This window comes from Pararge aegeria, chromosome 12 (assembly GCF_905163445.1).
Source record: "Pararge aegeria chromosome 12, ilParAegt1.1, whole genome shotgun sequence".
NCBI classification, from domain to species: Eukaryota; Metazoa; Arthropoda; class Insecta; order Lepidoptera; family Nymphalidae; genus Pararge; species Pararge aegeria.
The window spans coordinates 10059381-10084721 of NC_053191.1; the positions used below are offsets into that span (position 1 = coordinate 10059381).

Here is a 25341-nt window from a genome sequence, read left to right on the forward strand (position 1 = left end):
CTACAAGATGTGCTAATTCTGTTGAAAATTAGAAACACGACCATGCCACGATCCACATTATAAGATCTTCCGAAAATATTGTCATTGTTCTTAAGGGCGAAGTTCAGAGAAGATACCAACACTAAACAAGAAAGAAGTTTAACGTAATATTTAAATACCCATTCAACCGACTTAAAATGAACTCAATTAAAAACTTACGTTCCAACTTACCACAGGGGCTAGCTAATTTTGTTGCCAACTGCGATATAGAATTTAACTAGAGATTAAAATTCAAAAATTCAAAATTCAAACTTTTTAAATTTAGTTATTTCGAGTAGGCCCAGTTTATAAGCACTTTTGAAACAACACATCACGGTATGGTACCTACTTCTATGCGCGCAACTTTTAATAGTAGTAGCTTTTTGTGTCAGAGCTAGTCCAGGGAAGTACTACTACTACTACTACTACTACTACTACTACTACTACTACTACTGCCATGCTTTTTTGAAGCCCAGCAGCATTGCTGTGTTTTGGACCGACGGGGGTGATTGCCGGTGTAATTGCAGGCACATGGTTTACACAGAACGGCTTTTTAGTTTGTAGGAACGTGTACCTTGCAAGTTGCATGCCCCGTGAAGTATTGCTCTGCTTATAGGCCATGGGTTTCCCCTCACACTCAGGCGGGCCATCTGCTTTATCCGTCAATTCATAATATAAAGCTACTAAACAGATACTTTTTATCCCGGATAACGGCATAGTTCCTATGGGATATGAAGCCTATTACGTGATTCTGTTATAAGTATAACCTCTCCACTCCAAACTTAAACGCTTTTATAACATTAGTGATAAAATAGAGATACAGTAGGTAAATGAGAATAGTACAGCAGGCGAAGTTGCCTGTACTTCTAGTATTGAAAAAATGTTTCTGTTTCTTCCTTTATATAACTATCGTTTAGTTTTTTCTTTCATTGTATCATTCAAATCAACAAACTGTTGGACATTATTTTTTCCTTATTTTATGGGGCGGTAAATGTTAACCCGTCTCGCTGAATCTTAGAAAACGCCATTGCAGGTAGTTACGAGTAAATATTATTTTAATAACTAAAATAATAATAAAAAAAACAATAAGAAATAAATTAATTGCTTTATTACACTAATCTTTACATCGTAATTAACTAGTACAGATAATACATTGTCACTTATTCCTGCTTCTTTTTCTTTAAAATGTACTCTTTGATATAAAAGTCGGAAAATAGAAACAGTATAAATATGTTGTGAGGCAAGAATACAAACGACACCCATTTGGGATATCCGCAGGAGGGTTCGAAAATGATGTGGCCGAAGTGTAGAATCAAAAGCAGGAACTGCAACTGTAACCAAGAATAAGTTTACCCATTTAACTTTTTATAAAACAGACTTAGTAAACCTACTCTCATCATCATGAGTAATAATATGTCTATCTTGCAGCTACTTCACCATTTGTCTTCATACAAAACGAATAATTTGAATCCGGCAGTTATAGGTACACTCTTTGCAAATTTTTTCGGAGCACAACCCGGCAACTGTAAGCAACTGTCCAAATTGTTACCTACAGAGAATATGGACTTTTATGTAAAAAAATCGGTGGCTTATAGAAAAAAAATGTCTTTTTAGATAAGCTATCGTGGTGAACGTATTGTCTTTATTTATTGATATTATTTTCTACTATGCTGGTAAGGAGGTACCTACTAATTAAATAAAGTGATAAAAACCACACCTAGCAAGTTTTTCAGATTGCCGCGGTAAATCTAATTACTATGTTTAATTATTTATTCGTACTCAAGCTGCCGGTTTGCATTATTTTGTCAGTATTATATTGTTACTTACTGTTTGCTGTATCCAATAAAGAGTAACGATATCTTTTTCTTTTATTTAACTACAATTTAGCCCTTGACTGCTATGGCTTAGTGGCAAGTGATGTTGCAGTATAAGATGGTAGCGGGTCTGTTAGGGGTTCGCCAGTTATCATAAACCTCGCTCCAGACCAGAGAAAAATTGTCCAGGAATTGATTAATGTCCCCTGCCGGAGATCGAACTTCCCATTCAAAATACCACAGAACTCACCATTGCGCCATCAAAATATTATCTGCTTTAGTTCTTAGATTATTTTTCTTTGTTGCGGACTAAAGCAAAGCTAGAGGATAAAAAATCTGTGCAACAAAAGTTTTTTGTGTCTTGATTACCGCGAAATGTTTGAAATTCCATCTAGCATTAAAATTATCTTGGCATTACTAATCTAATTGACACTAACCAGCCACTTTCTTAAGTCTCCTATTTCCTAACGGTTTTTCTACGATTGCAAAGTCTATGAGAAGACAACCGAACCAATAAACCCGTAGTAAATAAAAAGAACTTACTATTTGCAGCTGCGTAATGTACTTCTTCCACCATATCCTCACCCATTCGGGCCGAACGATGGATATCAGGTAGTAAGAATACATGACTGCATGAACTAGAGAGTTAATGAAGCCCAACATGATGCCATGTCCACCTGCAAAACAAAAGGCTTTACTTAATTTTTCATTACATAACTATATTGTGTTAAGTAGTATGTTAACTCAATTATTACTGTACAAAGATCAGTAATAGAATAAACGACATTGAGCTGCTATATCTGCGTGCTCTGACTAAATAATTATACCAATAATCTTCGTAAATATTATGTACCTACTGAAAATATTTACATTAGTGGATCTATGAAAAAGCCTGCGTAGCTCTCTTAAATAAGCTGCAATATGCAATAACGCTATGTTAAATAAGCTGCAATATATAATAATGTCGAAAAAGTTAAAAATTAAAAGGTTATTTTCAATCGGCATTATTAGGAATAGAATCTTGATAAATAAAATTTGGGCATAATATAAATGTAAAATAACGCGTGATTGCGCCGTTTCGAGAGGGAAGTTGAATGTTTATGAGTACCTAATTGGCGTATATTATTACGCTTTAATATAACACTGCGTTACGACACATAGTTAGCGCGGGGAACTGCTAGCATAATAAACGACTATAATAATGAAGTTTCAATAAATGACTTGTTTTAGGTGGTAAATACTCCTAAAACAAACCATTTATTAATAGTAATCGGAAGTGGCATTCCCCATTCAAAACCTTTTTTCCGTTTTCTGCTGGGGTAAAGAAAAGTGCTATGGTGAAGTAATAGGTTTACGTATATCTTCTGTATTATTACTATGTAGATATGATTACTGGCGTCGTCGTCGAGTGACCTTCGTATTTCTCTGAACTAATAAGGTAAATTAATTATGAATACAGAATCTTATTGGTAGTTAGTTCAAGTACAATAAAATTAGTTCAATATACGAAATAAAAATAACAGCTGTATTTTAATCAAAAGTTGGGCTAATCTGCCCATAGCATTTTTAACGATCGTCTAACTTATTGTTATTACATACAAAATATTATTTAGATACTTCATCAATGTTTTGCCGTTGCAATCTTTTATTTCGTAATGGACCCATAGATTGATTACGCATCTATATGATTTCCCCATGTTTTATGTTTTTGACCACCTATGAGCATTAATCATGTGTTGCATAAACTGTAAAAGGCTGTGGCCAGACTCACTGACACATAACCTATAGGCCGAACAGCTGAACGCAGGAATTTAATTTTTTTTGGGAATTTCCTTTAAGGTGTACATAAAGGTGTAGGTAGTGCGATAGTTATCTTTTTTTGTAACACTTCCAGTTTATAGAAAAAGAATGTATTTTTTTAATAAAAATTTAGCCCATGACTGTAATCTCACCTGCCGGTTAGAATTGATGCAACCTAAGATAATAACTGGATACCTAACTGGATGCAGCTAACCAGCAATAAACCGAGATGGCGTGCAAATGAAGAGGCCTTAGTCCAGCAGTGGACTGAGATAGGCTGATGATGATGAAGATAATAACGGGCAAACCTGATGGCAATTATATTAAACACATACCCCTAATCGGTTTTGTAGATAGGTTAGTAACTATTCACAGCCAGACTGACCTGCTGACCAGACCAGAGAAAATTCAGGAATTACACAAAAACCACGATTACCTACTGGTACGCCAGGAACAAAAAGTTCGTCAAAAAAGTTTGTCGACCATACATACATATGTATGGTCGACTCTCGACAATACGATGCGACTTATCAATCACAGCGATTTGGTAACGTGGTCAAGGGCCTTACCCGATAACACTGAATATGTAGGTACGTATCTAGGTTCGGGCGAGGGCAATACTAGCAGTGGCAAGGTAGGTAGGTACGATAAATAATAAAAGACATTTCGTCACTTTGAACGACTAAACATGAAAACCTATTGTTATCCATGATTGTGCGACACCTATGTAAATAAATAAAGAGCTCACGCTAAGTATATGACTAATGTTCGTTTTCACTAACGACGAACAAACCAATGCGTAAGTAAGCATCACCTGAGATACTAAGATTCCTAGACCTAAATTTACCATTGAGCAATCGTTTTTTACATGCTTTATATTAGATTCTCTTCTCTTCTTCCCTTACAAAGAAGGTGGTGCAACGGCTCAAAGTGGCTCAGCGTGCAATGGAAAGAGCGATGTTAGTTTTGTGTCTATTAAACTAGAAATAAACTTTAATCTTAACCTCATACCTCTTCGTACCGCAAGGTTGGGAAGCACTGGCGTTCTTATCTCGCTCCTTTGTTCGATGGGCGCAAGCTATTCATTTGTAATTCCGAGCGCCTCCGTAGTTTTTGCAATGAATATTGCTAAGTTTGAACGGTGTTATGATAATTTATATTATTTCTACTTACGTTATGTAATTCATTCGAAAATATTGTTTTTTCTTAACCGAGTATTATTTACTGTTTGCATTGGTTACATTTTAATTTTATACACTGTTTACCATATTCAGGGCATTTGGAAACTTGTTGCGTATATTATTGCTATTAGAAGACGTCGATTTCTATTACACTATTTTATAGTTGTTAATGGATTACTATTAAGGTACACTGCAGAATTAAGAAGTGCACTTAAGTATGATAATACAAACAGTAGTTGGTGTAAGTTTCTCCATTGTTTATGTTTAAATACAACGTTTTTTACAAGAAACGGACCTACTATTTCTATTAATTTCAACATATTGTCATTGATAACCTATGTTGGTGTTGCAACTAAGTCGTGTGTATTTGGAAGGCTGCAGTATTCTTATTATTGTGTATTAATTACTATGGTCTATAAGTGTATTACTTTTAGGCTTATTTGGTTTCTTTATAGTTATTGTGTGCAGTGTTCACTCTAGCTAAACTCAACATTTATCACCAAAATGTTAGGGGATTGCGGACCAAGACGGACACTTTTTCCAGAAATATTTTATTGAATGGTTACGACATAATTACAGTGACGGAAACTTGGTTGCTTGATAGTGTTTCGGACACGGAACTTTTTGACACAAGATACTCTGTATGGCGTCGTGATCGTGATTACAAGCAAATGTGTCAGACAAGGGGAGGTGGTGTAGCTGTGGCTACTAAAAAGAGCCTGAATGTTGAATGTAGGTCGGATTGGCAATCCTCAGCTGAAGACCTCTGGGTTTCAGTCACTTATCACAACAAAAATCGTAACACTTCGCGTATTCATATTTGCACTATATATCTCTGTGCGGAGAATAAAGGTAATTCATTTGATCAACAATTGGATAACTTTTTGATCAATCTTGAAAAATTAACTAATGAACATCCTAATGATATGTTCTTAATTTTAGGTGATTTTAACATGAGTTCCATTCGATGGAATGAAACTGAAGAGGGCCTTCAAGCTTATAATTTAAATGATAATAATTCAAGGAACTTTATTGATACATTAAGTTTATGTAACCTTAATCAATTTAACAATATTAAAAATAACTTCGGTCGCATATTGGACTTAGTCTTATCGAATGATTCAGTGACTGTTTTACATTGTGATGACCCTCTAGTACCTGAAGATCCATACCATAAGGCCCTTTGTATCAATTTACCGTTCTTTTCCATCCAGACACTACCATTGTCATCTAGAACTATGTATGCATATAAAAGAGGTAACTTTTCTCAGATTAATGAAGCCTTATCGAATTATGACTGGGATACTCTATTGCATGTCGGGGATCTTGAATCTGTTGTCAAATCGTTCTATAAAATTTTGTATGAACTGCGAGATAGATTTGTTCCCTTAATCAAAAATAAAAGTAATAAATATCCATCCTGGTACAGTATTCCACTTATTAAAGCAATTAAAGAGAAATACAAACATTTAGTTAAATATCGTACGTATAAAAACCTAGAAGACAGGCTTTCATTCGATATACTAAGAACCAGAGTCAAACTACTTGAAGATAACTGTTACTCATATTACATTAATTCACTTGAAGAGTCTCTCACGAAAGATTCTCAATTATTCTGGTCACATGTTAAGCGTAGTATTGCCAAACGTGCAACTAGCTTCTATCCTAAGTCTATGACTTATTCCCATTCTAAATCTGACACTGGAACAGGTATATGTGAACTCTTTTCATCATACTTTCATTCAACCTATCAACAAGTAACTTCTTCATCTTCGCATGTGCAGCCAGGAGATTCTATTACAACTGACATTTATACAATTGAATTCATTCCCCAAGTTATAGAAAAAGCCCTAAAATCTTTAAAACCTAATAAATCAGCTGGCCCAGATGAAATTCCTGCCATTTTTCTGATTAGTTGTGCGCATAGTTTATCAGTTCCCCTTTCTATTCTTTTTCGGAGGTCTATATCTGAAGGATATATGCCTTCTCTTTGGAAATCTGCTTATATTACCCCTATTCATAAGAATGGCCCAAGAAATATGGTAGAGAATTATCGCCCAATCTCTAAACTTTGCCTTGTGGCCAAAGTTTTGGAACGTATTGTATATAATCAATGCTATAATGTCCTAAAGTCGCAATTTAGTCAGAACCAACATGGTTTCTTAAAGGGTAGATCTACGGTCACAAACTTGGCACTATTCTTAGATTTTCTTACTGATAAGTTAGATAGTCGTGACCAAGTTGATGCTGTATATACTGACTATAGCAAAGCTTTTGACAGGATTGACCACATCTTGCTTCTAAAAAAACTGGCCTCCCTTGGGATCAGAGGAGATTTGTTTCGCTGGTTTTCTTCTTATATTAATAACAGACTTCAAACAGTTGTGTTAAATGGTTTTAAATCAAATTGGATGGCAGTACCGTCGGGTGTGCCCCAAGGGTCCTTGTTGGGACCCTTTTTATTCACTATTTTTATTCATGATATCGATCTCTGCTTTATACATTCAAAATTTTTACTTTTTGCTGATGACTTGAAGGTATTTCGTACAGTCAATAATGTTAAAGATGCGGAACTTTTACAAGCTGACTTGTTTAGATTAGATGATTACTGCATTCAAAATAAACTTGATCTTAATGTCTTAAAGTGTAACTCTATATCTTTTACTAGGAAAAGGGAACCTTTTCTCTATGACTACATTTTAAAACATCAAAACCTTAACAGAACCGATATTATAAGAGATCTCGGGGTACTCCTCGACACTAAACTAATTTTTGATTATCATATAAATGCTATTGTGACCAAAGCATTTAAAGCTTTAGGTTTTATTATACGTGTTAGTAAACCATTCAAAAAAATGAAAACCATCAAAATCCTCTACTGTTCACTGGTCCGTAGTCAACTAGAGTATGCTTGCCAAATATGGAATCCTGCGTATCACATTTATATCAATAAATTAGAAAGTATTCAAAAGAAATTCATTAGATTCCTTAAGCACAAATTTCACCTTCCTAAAACTTCCTACGAAATATCATGTTCGGATTTACACCTTGTACCCCTTCATACACGTAGAAACATTGCCGACGTTTGTCTCTTACTTAACATTGTTAGAGGGTCAATAGATAGTCCGGAATTACTTACTAAGTTAGATTTATTTGTACCCTCGCGATTACCTAGGCATAAAAAGATTCTGCACGTACCCTTAACTAAAACTAAGAATAGATTTAATTACTTTTTAATCCGTGTCTCTCGCCTTCTTAATTCTGTTTACAATGACCCCGAAATTGACCTATTTTATGGTAATATGAATAGTGTACGTCGCAAATTAGTAGATAAACTGTTGCATGCTAGGTAAACTTAACACTTTGTTTTAGTTTGCTGCGTTTCTGCTGGGTTCTATCAGGTACCCTTGTTTATATAAGACTTATCTGTGGAAACCTGTTATTAGTTTTAAGTCAATCAATCTGTTAACTAGTTAGTATCTACAACTGTTGGTTTTCCAATTAAAGAAAAAATAAAATAAATAAAATAAAATAAATAGAATTCCCAACGTAGAGGTCAGAAACCGAACTGGAATCACTGACATCGTTCAAAGAGCAGCGGCCCTGAAATGGGCGGTGGAGCCGAGTGATTCTGGATTGGCAACCGCGCACTGGACACAGAAGCATCGGCCGACCACCAGCTCGATGGAGAGATGATATCGTGAAGGCAGTAGGGAAGAACTGGATGCAGCTAACCAGCAATAGACCGAGATGGCGTGCAAATGAAGAGGCCTTAGCCCAGCAGTGGACTGAGATAGGCTGATGATGATGAGGATATTAGCTTCACTTGTATGTTTGCATATGTGACCGATTTTGACCCATTTTATTACTAGGCAACTTTTTTATTACTTTATTACTAAATTGTCTATGATTGTTGCAAATGCCGTATTTTGTGTTTTGATTCTGATATTTCAACTTTATTGATATAAAAACTTTTTTTTTCATCTTTCAAATGGCAGTTTACAATTTCTTTAAACATTAAGCACTGTACCCCGAAATAAATCAGTTCGAGATCTTTCACTGTGTGAGTGTGGCCTTGACGAGGGATCAGTCTCCCGTAACTTTAGATGGCGCCTTATTTCGTTAGTAAATTGGGTGTAATAAAAGTTGGTGAGACGATTTTTTTTCTACAAGCATCACGTAAATCATTAGCCATCCGATTTAAGCGTGTCCTAGGATAGTGAAAACGAAAAATAAACAAATATCCTAGGCCCCTGAATTTTCCATCAATATTATTATCTACTAAGTAGCTTCACAATAAGCGCTTCAAAAATGGCCCATTAAGTGCGAGCATAGCGAATTTGGTGGTTTAAAACATTTAGAAACCTATGCTATCTACTATGAGAATATATGTAGTCTAAATATTACCTATATTTACATATTAACTTATGAGCATGGTACCCAAAACGCTGGAGCTATTTGAATGTCTAGAGTAAGCGTTGGCCAAAATAAGTGCCAGGTTTTCGATAAACAAACCGAATATCATGGTTCCAGAAAATTTGATTTATAAATATTTCTGTAATAACTTCGAAATGAATTTGACGTGATTACGAACGATTAATTTCGTTGTTTTACCCTTTGTCCCACGAAAGAACTTAGAAAATGGATGAAGCTGGCTGAAACTTAGATTTATAGATACCTACGTTTTGTTAAGCGGGCAGTAGGCCTATTTATAATGCCTCGCCCAACAATAAACTAGATTATGTAAATGGAAAATTTAAAAATATCATTCCAGTCGTTATCAGCTCATCGTTCACGAATTGTGAAGGTCAACGGCAAATTTAGAATAAAAAAACTGGTATAGGTACAGCCCATAGTATCATCATAGTAAAGAAAATATTGCATTCATAAAAATTTAACATCCATATTTGAATATTCTTTAGAGGCGCAGTGGTGTTATAACCACGTATAATACCACTTTGGAAAACAGGCAGGGCAATTTGGAAATTCATAATTTCTTACTGTACTATCTCTGGTCTACACTTGTCGTAGGCTCTGTGTGTGGCTAGTTACAAACCTTCCGACAAGGACGTGCCGCCAAGTTATTTAGCGTTCCGATACGGTAAACAGAGTTCAGTTAAATGAAATCCCTAGAATATTATGTAACTAAACTTCTAACAGGATAGCCCTCTACCATCATCAATTAGATGAGTTCGAGGGCTTAGGTGCTTGTAGTGAAATAAAAAAAATACATGCACTTAAATAAACCAATATTCTACCTTCATGCGATGTTAGTTTAGAATTTAGAATTTCAGGTAAAAATTTAACTAGGTACCATATAATTAAGAACGTAGACAATCCTCATTCAGCCATTATTGTAGGTTTCCAAAAACAGTGAAAAAGCCCTGCGCAAATTACTTATATCTTCATTTAATGATAGATTTAATCAATTCAAGTTATTTTTAGGAAAAATATTATATTTAAATTTAAAAAAGAGATTAAAATAATAAATTTATTAATAAATGAAATTTTAAAAAGTTCATATATACCTTGTGTTCTTAATAAAGCATCTCATACATCTAATATAAGTTAAAATAAAGAGGTCGGACTGTGTAGCAAACTTTTATGGCATAATAAAAATGAGAGCATGTTATATTCATAATATTGGCACAATGTAGATAATAGGTATTTCTTAATCACGTAGGAACCTCCATATGTAATAAAAACACGTTTGTCTCGTTTGTGTAGTGGTGAGCATAACAGACTAGGGATCGTGATTAGCCTACTACAGGGCACGGTGTGGGTAAGTAAACTTAACACGGCATTGATAACATTATAGAAAACTCTCAGTCTAGCCGGTTTCCTTGCGAAGATTTTCTATACTGTAAAGCGAATGATAAATCATGACTTAAATTAAAAACGAACATTACTCCGACATGTTAGAGGTGAGCAACGCATCGAACTACCGAAAGGGAGGCTGTATTGTTAACCATTTTTGCTATCACGCTTATATGATAGCCTAGTTGTTAACACAGGCAGGAGACATTTATCTTTACCGGAAAGAGAACGAAGAACGGATACAACTTTGGTACAAACCAAAGTTGTACTGCGTTCCGTATCCGTTCTGCGTGCACATCCAAGTATATTGGAAATAATATCCAAATATTATTTCCACCATTAGGTACATCCATGCTGGGCTATGAACATGGATGTACTTATGTGATATTAACGATGGGTTAAATTCAACTTTTCCTGGTTGCCGTGCTTTGGCGATAGGTAGAAGAGATCCCAAGTAAGAAAATAGGGACATAAAACTTTAGTCTCTTGCCCAAACCACACGTGCATAGCCGGAATGGCTGAAGATGATTATGATAAGGTGTGTACCTTATTGGCAAGAGCTTAATAATTATTAAGACTTTGAATACGTAATTAGGTTACTAAATAAGGTAAACGGAAGTAAATCCGGAATATTAAGGCGATTTAAGTCTTCAATGATTTCGAGAAGCTTTTTAGAAAGCACCCAATCATAACATTTTTCAGTCACGGTAGTGACTTTTAGTTATTATTATTAAACTATCCGGACAGGGCCAGCGCGGCATGGTAGACTACGGCCTTAACCACTTCTCATACACATCATCTCACAAAATATGATGTTAATTAAAATAAATCAAAAATAGTTGCTATGAACTATTTTCACTAACACACAAATCGCAAGGAAAAATAAAATAATTACGTGCATTGAAAAATCTTAAACGAAGTTGATATCTGCTAAAGTTGTATAAATAAAGGAATTATAGTTCATTTTATAGGTACGTATCGTCAATCATATTGGGTAGGTCAATTGGTTAGCAAAATGCCAACGAAATCGAGAAAAAATCACCGTCATCTATAATAATGAGTTGTATAATACCTGAATGAATGAAGACTGTTACAAGGCAAGCTAAATATATATAACCTTTTAGTAAAAATTGGATAACTTTGCTGCGCGAAACGTACTTTTCGCTAGTTCGCTAAAGTAAGCTTAATTTTCATAACCCCACCCGTTGGGAGAACCCTTTAGTCCAACAGTGGAGTGTTATAGGCTATTGACGATGACGAATGATAGAAACTTTAAACGTTTTTTTTTTGCAATTAGATGTGATGATTTCTCGACTTCTTTTTTTTTATATATTAATAACGATAAAGTGGGTCACCTGATGTTAAGTGAACACCGCCGCCCATGAATATCAGCAGCACCAGAGGAGCCATCGATTCGTTGCCGGCTTTAAAGGAATTTGTTTATGCGCCCCTTGAATAATCCCTAAATTGTTTTTTTGAAGGATAATCACATTACAGTCCACTGCTGGACTTCACCAAGCTGGGCAGGCGGGTTGGTGATCGCAGTAGATGGTAGTAATAGCACAGACGGCGCTGCCCGCTCTCCGTTATATTCCCTTGACGCCTCGTACACCCGTGGGAAGAAGTGGGGTGGTGACAACTGTATTCTGATCTGCCGTCACCACACGACACCATAAAGTAATCTATATTTTTGCTAAATTTCATCCATTCAGACGTTCTGGCTTGTAACATAGACTACTTTTTTATCCCACGAAAACAAATCCATGCGGAAGGAATCGCAGTCATTCACTGTAGGTACTCGGTACATACATACTTTGAATCTCAATGCTTTTATACGGTAAACGAGTTTTGGGCCAGTCTTACATTTTTTATAACTAAAGAAGGAAGCGATACAATACGCAAAGAAATGTCAGCCGGTTGCAGCCGGTTGACCATGACCTAGTTAATTTTAGCGCGCGAAGAAATGGTAAATATTTCCTCATAACTTACTCATATGAGGGTTATACCATCACGAGGTTAAGTTTATGGCATCTATTAATAAGATGCAAACATTGAAACAAATGCATCTTTAATAGAGTAGGTCAACACTTCAACAGTGGTTAAAGATGCGTGTACCTAAGTAGAGTATGTAGGTACTTTGAAGTTAAAGTAATTATAATTCAAAATTCATTTATTTCAAGTAGGCCTAATATAAGCACTTTTGAAACGTCAAGTCTGTCTGTGTGTATTACTCTACCACCGGTTCGGAAGGCAGATTCTACCGAGAAGAAGCCGGCAAGAAACTCAGCAGTTGCTCTTTTCCAATATCAATTCCAATATTAAAACACGAGTGTGATAATAGGACATGGGAGTGTTTTGATACATAATTATCAACAGTTGAATACAAGACTTCATCTACTCTCATAATCTGAAACCTCTCAAGAATTCTAAAACAGTTGGCTTACTGTTACCTTAAAACAGCCAGCCCTAGTTACCTAATATCATCTATTACTATTAGTTTATTTGTTTATATACAAATAAACTAAGTACGAATGAAAGAATTATTTATTGTCCTATAGTAATTACACATTTTGAATAGTGCAATTAATAAATATCATAGAATATGTTCTTTAATGTTGAAAGGTAACGATCCCGATATACCTACTCAGCGGAAGGCTATGGAATTCGAAAAATATAATTATAAATTTATATTTATAATTATATTTATAAATATATTTCAAATATAAATTTATATTTATAATTATATTTATAAATTTTTGTAAACAAAACAATTAAAATATCGAAAAAAAATGGCGGGGATTTGAATAACCTACCTACTTTTTTTAAGGAGCTTGCGTGCTTCAATGACAATGTTCATTTTTGAAATTCATACTCACAGACAGCCAATTTCTTGCGTCGTATACGCAAGAAATTGGCTGTCTGTGTCCCTTTGCGAAGAAGGGATTAAAAAAAAAAAAAAAGAAGTGTTAACAAACAAAGGAATGAAATTCAGTACATTTACATTATATCATCCGTTTGTATGTTAAAATGGTTATTATGACATTGGGTGTTTTAATGTTGGCAATAAGCTAACTGTTTCAGAATCTTTAATAGAGAATTAAAAGCATGGAAGTGAATAAAGGTGATTTAAATACAGCTAGCTGGGGCAATCGCCGCTCCTCTAATTAATATTTCGCTTTGCAAACTTTTGACGGAGATGCGGAAGAGAAAATGATATTGCATTACCCATCCTTTTTGACATATTTTAAGGAGGGAACTTATCAACATATATTAATCTCCACATTTGCATTTAAATACTTACTTTTAACACCGAGATTTTTCAATTTTTAGTCTTTTTATGAAAAAAATGCAAGATTAATAAAAAACGATATAAAAACCCTTTAATCTTAAATAATAAAAAAAATTTCACAACAATAAGAGATAATTTTGGACAAATGGACAGAAAAAACTAATTTTACTATAAGGGTTCGTTAAGGGTTTCTTCAACGAGGTTCGGAACCCTAAAAACTTTAGCTATTCCGGTTTTATAAGAATTATACTTAAAATTATAACTACTAATATAATAAAACTATAATTCAAAATACTTTTTTATTTATATTGAGTCTAGCGAACCTGAACCGGCGATAGCCAATTATAGTAGAATTCATAAGGACTTCTGCTTCACAAAGGGGATACAAAGATCGATCCCCGGCACGCACCTCTAACTTTTCAGATTTGGAGGTATGTGCGTTTAAAGCAATTAAATATGGACAAGGAAAACGTCGTGAAGAAACCTGCTCGTCCATAGTGATCACAAAGGCTTGCGAAGTCGATCAATCCGCACCTGCGGCGGCCTTGACCAGCGTGGTGGAATACGGTTAAAACCTTGCTTATTATGAAAAGAGATCGTGTAGTTGGTAAATGATGATTTTACCGAGCATATGAGTAAAATTAAAAGATTCTTACACCTATAAAATTAATTAGTAAGTCTGTGCAACAAATAGTAAAAGAAAATTGTTTGCAATCAGAAGTGCGTAGAGGGTACATTGCCGAAGATCTGTTTGGTTCCACACCAAACAGATCTTCGGCAATGTACCCTCTACGCACTTTTCGCTCCGAAACCGGAGCATCCTCAGAAGATGTTGACTTTACAATGAATAATTGTTAAGTCAATAATAATTTGAAAGTATAGGAAATAAAGCTTAATTTTCATAATATATCATAGATTTCCGGAAAGTAACGCTTGCTTCTATCCAATATTTAAATCATCGCCGCTGAGAGATACCTACTCGATGGACTGATGCGTTGACCCAGATAACTGTGGTAGATGCTTCCGTAACGCAAGCAAACTCCAAAAGTGGAGAAGTCTCGCGCGGGAAGCCATGCGATCTAACCTAACCCCATGTTATTCATCTCGGCAGCCACGACCACTCTGTCAAGAGTCCACGACTAAGAAGAAGAAAAAAAGATACGGTTATGCTTCGTATTTTAAAACTTAGGATTACTTCCTGTTGACCTAGAATTTTGAGGCCTTGTTGTCAATGCCAAAGTCAATGCAAAAGAAAGTGTAAGCAAAACCGAAAACTTTACATGACAAACATTTATTTAAAGATTAAATACAATTTTGGTGATGGGTGAACTATTTGTCGGATGTCATAGGCATATAGGTAAGTATCATCATCATCATCGACCCATTACCGTTACAGATCACGGGTCTTCAAAAGAACTTAGGCCATAGTTCACCACGCTGGCCAAGTGCGGATTGGTGGACTTCACACGCCCTTGAGAACTACCTACCAGATGTTTGTTGCATATTTTAAAGAGGAAACTTATCAACATACATTAATATCCACACGTGCATTTAAATACTTACTTTTAACAGCTATATTTTTCAGTTTTTAGTCTTTTTATGAAAAAAATTCAATATTTATAAAAAACGATATAAAAACCCTTTAACATGATAAAGAGTTTAACTTGGAAATAAGAATGTCACTACAATAATACAATCCCGGAACCCTAAAAACTTTAGCTGCTCCAGTTTTATAAGAATAATATAAAACCTGAGAACATTATGATAATCAATCTCACTGGCTAATCACGAAATCTCAGGAAGTTAAGCCTACCAACTTGAAATTGGCCGGTAGAAGTAACACGAGAGATTTTCTCAAGCTCCCGAGGTGCATAGGATGATACCTAAATTACGAAAAGCTGCCCTGGGCACATATTTTGTACTATATCTCGAACCTGATAGATCGGTAGGTACAAAAGTATTTTTTAAACCCTTAATAATTGTTTACGTCATAGGAAATATCAAAATGATCCAACAATCGACCATAAATCTCAGGCATAAAAACACAAAAATTTATTATTAACCTGCTAGCATAGCAGGTAAATAATAAATTTGTTGAAGGCTAACCAATTTATTATATACTAGCTGTTGCCCGCGACTTCGTCTGCGTTTGATTTTGTTTTTATCGTATTCAGTATTGCGAAGCCTTAAATGAGTACATGTGACTATCAATTAATTATAGACAAATAATTTGCAATAAAATAAAATTGCGACTATAATTAAATATCTAAGCTATCCTATCTCTTAAGTTGGAGCAGACTGCTCACGGTGTGCCAATTTAATTTAAAATCGGTTAAGTAGTTTAGGAGTCCATCGCGGACAAACATCGTGACAGGAGATTTATATATATTAAGATATAAATTATCATTGTAACAGACTTAACAGCCAATTCGAGATTTCTCAATTCTTGTTCCCATAAGAATACCTACGAGCCACGAGGTATGCAGGTTTAAGCAATCATCAAGCAACATGTGAAATCACATTATCCATTATGTATTTCTTTATGTGATAATCGATGATACCCATGTAAGTACCTACAAAAATCGGATGGCAGAGACAGGTATATTTATTAAAAGGTCACGGATTTCTTTTCACAATACTCAATTGGTTAACAATTTTTCAATGTAAGTAAGTACCTGCCTTTGATGGTCAAAATGAAAAATGATATATTCTTTGGTTTTTGCCCTTGACTGCAATCTCACCTGATGGTAGGTAAATGCAATCTAAAATGGTAAAGGGCTAACTTGTTAAGTGTATATCAGTTATATAAAACACTTACCCCTAATCAGTTTTTACGCAGATTTTACCATTGTACCAACATACCATCAATTGTTTACAGTACCTATGTAAAATATAAGCAATTTTAAATCGTCAAGTCTGTCTGTTTGTACCTAGTAACTCTACCACCTGTTTAAAAACACATTCTACCAATAAGAAACCGGCAAGGAACTCAACAGCTTGTTTTTAATATCATTAGATTTACAATAGTTTACTATTCCGTCTTGTGAGAGATGAAAGCGGAGTTGTTTGCTTTCAAGCAACTCTGTCATTAAAAATTGGCTGCTAGATACCGAAAGATTTACTACGCTATTACCGCTCAAATAAAAAAAAAAATCCTGTGCAATTTATTCACACACGGCGGAACTTCTGAAAAGTAGCTTACGAGAGATTGAGGCGGATGTAAAGTATCAGAACTATTATCATAAATGTGAGGTTTATTATTTAGCTGCTAGATACCGAAAGATTTACTACGCTATTACCGCTCAAATAAAAAAAAAATCCTGTGCAATTTATTCACACACGGCGGGACTTCTGAAAAGTAGCTTACGAGAGATTGAGGCGGATGTAAAGTATCAGAACTATTATCATAAATGTGAGGTTTATTATTTAGTTTCCATGGTAACTAGAATTTTTTTTTTTACTACAACAATACACACATTGCCATCTAGCCCCAAAGTAAGCGTAGCTTGTGTTATGGGTAGGTACTAAGATGTCTGATGAATATTATTATGAATAATATACACAATACATAGAATATACATATAAACACCTAGACACTGAAAAACATTCATGCTCATCACACAAACATTTTCCAGTAGTGGGAATCGAACCCGCGGCCTTGGACTCAGGTAGCAGGGTCGCTGCAAACTGCGCCAATCGGCCGTCAAATCTCAAATCTTAATATATATAAATCTCCTGTCACGATGTTTGTCCGCGATGCACTCCTAAACTACTTAACCGATTTTAAATTTAATTGGCACACCGTGAGCAGTCTGCTCCAACTTAAGAGATAGGATAGCTTAGATCTTTAATTATAGTCGCAATTTTATTTTATTGCAAATTATTTGTCTATAATTAATTGACAGTCACATGTTATACATATATATAACTACTATACTCATTTAAGGCTTAGCGATACTGAATAATTTAAAAACAAAATCAACCGCAGACGAAGTCGCGGGCAACAGCTAGTATCTATATATATTATTTGGTTTCCTAGGTAACTTAAATAGGAACAGATAAAATAGTATGTATATTTTTGTGTCATTCTTTGCCGGCTTCATCCTACACACTTCTGTATTTGTGTTTCTTACCTGTCGTTTTTTCCGTTGCATCAGGTTTGAAATCACAACGATTCTGAAGAAGTTTTACTTTAAAAAATTCTGTATGTTATTTATGCAACCGTTTTTCTACTTACCAGGTACATATTTGGTGCCGATGAAGCCCAGTAAGCACATACCAAGGTGGTGGTAGACGTGAAGGAATGATACTTGGTTAAACTTCTTACGGAGGACGAAGAATACCTGAAAAGATAAAGGTGTTGAAATGTCGTAAATATGAACTCCTAAGTCTTGGGGCCCAAGTTATTTTAGGTTTTCTAAACTCATAAACAATTTTCTAAATTTAAAAGTTAATAAGAAATGGAAAAACAGAAACCCTATCTTTATAGGGTTACTGCAAAGTAACCCTTTGGTTACTTTGCAGTTTCCTTGTGCAAATCATGCAAGATGAAGCCCTTTTTGTTGTTATCTTAAAACACGGTCGTTTATCATATTACATTTATTGCTATATTAATGATTTATTTATTAAGGTTTTTTTGCAAATTCCAATGGACGCGTTTTTTGTTTTCCTGGGAAAAAAAATAACCCAATCCTCTTCGTTCAACAAAGTCTGCTTTGATTGGTTGCTTTGTTAGGTTGTCTACTTACAATATTAGGAAACCGTACTGCTACTAGATGGAGCTCTTTCAAAACCATGCAAATCGTAGTTTACTTTCACGCGATCGAATAAGTAATCGTAGGTAGAAAATTCCACTTAGCTGTTTCGTCATCATCATCACCCAAGCTCTACAGCCCTGAGTGGGCCTATGCTTCAAGCAAATTTCCCCATTTAAATGGGTCACTCAGAAGCTGCTTCTTTTTAGCTCCAAACTCCAAAAACCCTCATACCCTCTCAATTCCATCACTCCACAATTCCCTAGGTGGTCCTCGGCCTCTAAACCCCTCCAATTGGCCCTCCATCAACCTCTTTGGGCGGTCGTGCCTGCCATGCGTTGCATATGCCCATTACATTCTTTCAACAGTTTAATGGTTATTACGGCATTCGGTGCTTTAAAAAGTTCATACAGCTCGTGGTTTAATCGAATGCGTCAAAAACCATCATCCCGTATAGCACCCGTCTCAACACCCTTCGTACTCAGCGGTAGTATAAGCGTTCCTCGGTCGAAAAACCAAACCTCAATTTTAAACTAATTACAGTATTTGTTTGGGTACTTGTAAATGGGCAAACTCAACATGTAAATGGGCAAACGAAAGCGTAGGTACATGATGTAAATAAATTGAAAACTCAAGTTTACTATTTCCTACATATTATATCCGTTTGTATGGTACCTAGCATTACCATTACTAGTTTTTACTAACGTATGTTAATTAACAAGCACAATCAGATGAATATATTTAACATTTTATTAAATTCAATGTACCTACCTACCTATTGATTTCTTTGTCCAACGACAGATTTTATTGAAACTCGAGTGAACTTTTGATCCAACGAATAGCTGAATAACTAGTTCTAGTAGTAATAGTAGCTAATACCATCGTTTAAAGCAGTATTATTTTAATGTTAATGACGATTTTGTTCCATAATTATACCGAATCGTTAATTTAGGGACAAATTCAAAGTCCGATATTTTTTTATTCAAATAGGCCATGGCATTTTTGATGCGAACATGACATGAAAAATGCATGTGCGCATTTTTCAGTGGCGCGGCTGTGTTAGTATGGCGTTCGTAAACTAAAAACGTAAGGGTTCAAAACAGCCTGGTCTACGAAGACAAACTAAGGCGGTTGTTTTTTTTTTTTGATACCAACATCTCGCATACAGTGTATACAGACACACAATCATATAGGTAGACTTACCCAGCCACCATACCTTCTAAATAAATATACTTATTTTATTTAGAAATAGTACACTTAGTATTCATTAGTAAGCAAACTAATCGGTTCAGTAGTTTCTAAGCCCCCCAATACACAAACGGACTAACAAATTTTACCTTTTTAAAATATTGAAAGATTGAATATGTGCATATTATGTTATCTCAATTAAATGAATACAGATATTTATATTGTTTCTAAATAGTACCGAATAATAATTAATTGACGACCTTTCTAATGCCTAGTTTGGTGGCATTTTACTTCCCGTCTAGGAAATTCCAAGTCTAAGTTATGCAACATAGAAACTGAACAGAGCCTAGAGGCTTGACCAAGTAAAAATTCAGAATTGAAAACGTCAATCTGTCTGTTTATATTGACACTACCACTGCTTAGCAAAGAAGATACTACCTAGAAAGCGCCGGCCAAATTTTCTTTGTAATTCCATTACAAGTTTGCTCTTGTCTGCAATCTCATCTTGTATGTAATATTGCAGCTAAGATGGCTCGCTTTGCGGCCCGTATTCATCGACAGAGTGATAACTAGCCACGGTCAGAGCCATCCACCAGACCAGACCAGAGTAAAGTCAATCTTTAGATATAAATTCCCTGGAGTGAATCCGCTTATAGGTCCACAGCAATCACCACTGCGCTAAGGGCCTCCCTAGCGCAGTGGTGATTGCTAACGCACGAATAACGACGTTGAAGGATCACCAACATTTTACAATTGAACAATCACTATTCTATCACAGAATAAGAAGGATATTCATATAGAGTACTGACAAATCCGCCTAGACAGAGCAATCGTGCTCCCAAACCCTTACTGGCCTCAGTAAGCACGGTCCTTTATAATGTCGCGATGCAGTTGTCTAATCGATGTCGCTATTTATCACGAGATAAAAGGCGTTGAACTGCTGTATCTCTTCACTATACATTAATTCGAACTTATTGATTTTGACAGCGAAACCGAAGTCTTCAATGAATTTTATCGTTCTTTTAAAAAAGTTCGACTTAACAAAATCAGAAGTTTGCACAGAAATTATCATTTGTTTAATTCATGAAGTCTGTAAAAGTAAAAGACAACTTTACTTACCGTATCAAATAAATCGACGATTTTTATAAAGTAGTATAGCCACACATAGTCGATGACCATTCGTTCCACCTCGTTGTCTTCATAGTTTATTTTCTGACACCATAGACTGTAGTGGCCCGGTAGATAAAGCCATCTGAGGCACTGCCAAAATGAAAATTTTGTGATATGAGTAAAAAAGCAAAAGGTAATACAGAGTGTCATATTTGTTCTGTTTGCCGTGGAGAAGTGTAAAAAAAATGTAGCGCGACATTAGGCAGTTGACTGCGTAATCTGGTGACGAAGAGGCTGGCTCATTTCTTGCGCAAAAATCGAATCAACCTGGCAGTTCAGCGCAGAAATGCAGCCAGCATTCTTGGCACCATACTACGCGGGTATGACCTTTACAGTAATTAGTTTAGTGCTATATAATTTTATTATTACAGTAGCAATAGATTGCACAAATAGTTAGCTTAAAACAAATATGACTGATATATAATAATTGTTGTTTGTATTTTACATGCCGTGTGGTAATGGCAGACTAGAATACAGTTGTCTAAACGCGACTAAATAAGATCGGGCACTCTGTGCTACTCCCCCCGTCTGCCCAGCGCGTGTGGATGGGCAAACCCTTCCGTCGGGGGAGGCCATTAGAACATCAGTGGATTCTTATAGGCTATCTATGATGATGATTTACATTTTAAAACCTTATATTTACATCATAATATTAATGATTCTTTGCTATGAATCCGTATTAAAATATTACATCAAGTGTTTAGCTTTTTATTTAGTTACCCACTTCGTTTTTCACATTGTTTCTACTTTTTCATCATGTGCATCATTATTGCAAGGTTTTTTTTCACTTAGTTTGCAGCAAACAAAATGCACTTCATAATACTTAAATATGTAATGCTCTAATTTCTGGAGGTGGCCATCTTGGATTTTATCTTGGTGTGTAGGTACAAAATTGCAGATCAAACTTTCAGAGAGTAAAACTACAACTACTAGATTAAACCCACACAAACTAGGCAAGTTATAAAACCGTTTAAAAATAAAATTAATAACACGTCCTCAAAACAATAACAACTGAGTAAAGCGAAGGCCACGAAAAGTCGTCGAACTTGTGCTCGCGTTAACATTCGAACTTCCGGCCCTGCGACCAATTATATACAGCCGGGTCCAGATTTGTATAATTTCGATCCGATCGCAGTATCGTACGCGTATCATGATCGCATATAATGTGAACGTGTTAACAACGCAGTTATTACACCAACGCGTTCTCAAAATGCCGCTCTTACGATATGCGATACTACCCGGCCCATGGAGTCGGTTTTTGACCGTTCACAACACTGGACAATTTGATGATATGATACCGAAAGGCGTCCTCAATGATTGCGTATGTTCCTGAGATGGATCGATACTGTAGGATCGTACTATGATACAATGTGATGTTGGAGAAGAGCAACTGCTGAGTTTCTAGCCGTCTAAACCGTTGATTCTGGCTTCCAAATCGCCGCTTTCGGTGCTATCAAAGGTGCTTACAGACTCAATAAATAATTATGAATAATTTTAAAATGAATAGATGGATTTTGAAATTAAATTATACTCAAACCGGTACGTCGTGTAATTGGATGCGGGTCAGTTTGGTCTTGCTCTATAATCTTTTGGTAAAAAAACTCCGGTACCTGTATTGTTAGAAGACCGGATAAGATGATCTGGATGATGTTATAGAAAATGATGACGTTCTTTAAATTGTAAGCAGGTCGGTTGGCCATGAAGGCGGGTCCCCAGTAACGCACGAACTGGTGGTAAACAAACATGATGAACATCACCGGCACCGGACTGGCCACCAGGAAGAACGTGTTCGTCCGGGGATCTGAAATATTCGATCAGTATAAGTTTTTTACCTCATCGCCAATGAACATTTCTATGAATAATACACATAAATACTAGGATATTTATTTAATGTTCTCGGATAGCTTAACTTATGAATTTGACAGCAATATTGAAACGCGAATCTCTAGAAATTAAGACAAAAAATGAAAGGCAAGGTTAAGGTTTTTATATACATACATACGACAATACACACATCGCCAGCTAGCCCCAGTTCCAGTTGTGGGAATCGAACCCACGGCCTTGGGACTCAGAAAGTACTTAGCTTACAAGAGGAAAAAAACCCATTTTAAAACATTGTTCATTGGCGCTAGGCTACTTTTGGTCCGAGCGTGATGATATATGTCTAGCCTATAGTCTTTCTCGATAAATGGGCTACCCAAAACTGAAAAAGTTTTTCAAATCGTACCAGTAGTTCCTGAGATCATCGCATTCAAGTAAACAAACAAAAACTCATCAGCTGTATATATTAGTATAAAAGTATAAAATAATTTTCGGCCCAACCCGGGCATCGAACCCGGGACATCTGTTTTTTCTAAACGCGACAAGAAGCAGATACGTGTCAAAGCCTCACTAATCAGGTATTAGAAATTGAATTTCAATGAACATTTTCGCTAGAAAATGTTAGATTTATTTGATAAATATTATTTTTCTAAGTATAACATTTAGGGGTCTCAACGATAGGGAATTCAAACAATATAATGTTATCGGGTGCGGTTGACCGCTGCCTGTGATAAAATACCAACTGACTTATCAAACTTTACTGTTAACATGAGAATGAATTCTTTATTTAATTTATGTACCTACTAGATACCTATTGTGATGCAGTCTGAGATGGTAACGGTCTAACCTGTTAGGGGTATGGCAGTTTAACCATGCCCCTAATTGGTTTCTACGCGACATAATACCGGATCACTAAATAAATGTCAGTATGGTAGAATGTACTCGTAGCAACGTCCGAAATGTCAAACCAGACCAGACCAGAGAAAATTCAGAAATTCCAAATTACGGGATATGCTGGATCTCACATAACATACCACAGCGCTAAACACTGCCACATAGGTCGTAGAAAGTTATTTCGAATTCAATAAAATTTCATTACTTATGGTGTATTGCGCCAAAATATACATAACCTACACATAATATAGCGTATATAATATTTGTTACAATAATAATTATGTTATTTCAATAAACGGGTTAGTTACTATTTGAAATTCAAAGTAAGTTTGACCTTTGACTCTACACATAGTATTTCATATATTAATATTAATAGGCCTCGTGAGTGTATAAAGGTATTGGGTACAATAAAGGTGCTTACCCGCCAAGTCATCGTTTATGTATTTATAATAGTCGGTTACGTTTGCTATATATATATATATATATATATATATATATATAATATATATATATATATATATATATATATATATATATATATATATATATATATATATATATATATATATATATATATATATATATATATATATATATATATATATATATACTGGCCGTTTCCAGCCCGCTTCGCTGGGTGAATTGAAAAAGGAAATAAATTACATTTTATGTTTCATTTTTATTTATTTTTTTCATATTTTTATTATTCTCCTTTTTTTTATTTTTGTATGAACATAAATAGGCCCCGCGGATAGAACTGTAAGCATCGATATTGTTTAGACTTACTCAAATTCCAAATTCCATCGATTTAGCCTGTATCTTTCATCCAGGTGATTTTTCTCACTAATATTCATTGTAACTTTCAATGTGCAATCATTATAACATTTCCGTGCCTTTCTTCCAAAAATTAATAATAATTGACATGAAGAAAAAAATTTGAAATGAGCATTGAAAGTTTAAGTTAAAGTCATTGCAAGTCTCATATGTGAAGTTGAAATCTGTCTAGGTTCAAGTGCGACGAATTTTTTCTGTCAACTAAAATTTTCTCCGTGACATAAATTTTTTAAAGAAAATTAATTGTGCATGTTTTTTATGAATTCTATTGGAATAAGTAACTAAATTTCTTTTCCACATCTCATGTGCTTGGAAAATGCATTCATTTTAATCTGTTACATTTCCGCGATCCCGCAATAAAAGAATTCGTCGGTTATGTAGTCTGCAAAAGTAAAATGAATGTAAAATTCTTAGTCCGTTGATTGGATAGCTACATGTAAAGTTAAGTTTTTGAAACCTCTCAATGACTTTTTCTCCGCTGCCAAAAAGACGATTGTTGTAAGGAAATACACGAATATCCCTACATACACGAAGATCCCCACCAAATTTGGAGTCTGTAGAAGTTACAGGTTAGAAATAAAAATTTTAGATTTTAACACCCACCCCCGCAATTCCTGTCGGAAGTAGACTTTATTGAAATCCATTTTGAGATGTTCTTTATGTGAATAATAAAAGATTCCTACCATATTTAGAATTTTTAGAAGCTATATTTCGAAATTGAAATTTTTTATTGTTAACACCCACCCCCGCGAACCTTATTG

The 25341-nt window shown here is 35.1% G+C and overlaps 1 protein-coding gene across 1 annotated transcript; it reads right to left on the reverse strand.

Moving 5' to 3' along the window:
* Positions 1–1109: 1109 nt before the first annotated feature.
* LOC120628347 (elongation of very long chain fatty acids protein AAEL008004-like) lies at positions 1110–24210 on the reverse strand. The gene is made up of 6 exons (XM_039896671.1): positions 24168–24210; positions 22642–22832; positions 20981–21121; positions 18157–18262; positions 2376–2509; positions 1110–1349 (listed from the first exon to the last, which is right to left on the reverse strand). Exons 2-6 carry the CDS (start codon positions 22783–22785, stop codon positions 1179–1181), a joined length of 696 nt encoding a protein of 231 aa, XP_039752605.1. The 5' UTR covers positions 22786–22832; positions 24168–24210; the 3' UTR covers positions 1110–1178.
* Positions 24211–25341: the final 1131 nt, after the last annotated feature.

Excerpts from the sequence above, each read along its gene's own strand:
- LOC120628347 (XM_039896671.1), bottom strand. The coding sequence starts at position 22,785 with ATGTTCATCATGTTTGTTTACCACCAGTTCGTGCGTTACTGGGGACCC. Across the intron at positions 18,263-20,980 it reads TCGTCGATTTATTTGATACG|GTATTCTTCGTCCTCCGTAA; the intron begins GTAAGTAAAGTT and ends TTATCTTTTCAG. Across the intron at positions 1,350-2,375 it reads ACATTACGCAGCTGCAAATA|TTGCAGTTCCTGCTTTTGAT; the intron begins GTAAGTTCTTTT and ends TCTTGGTTACAG.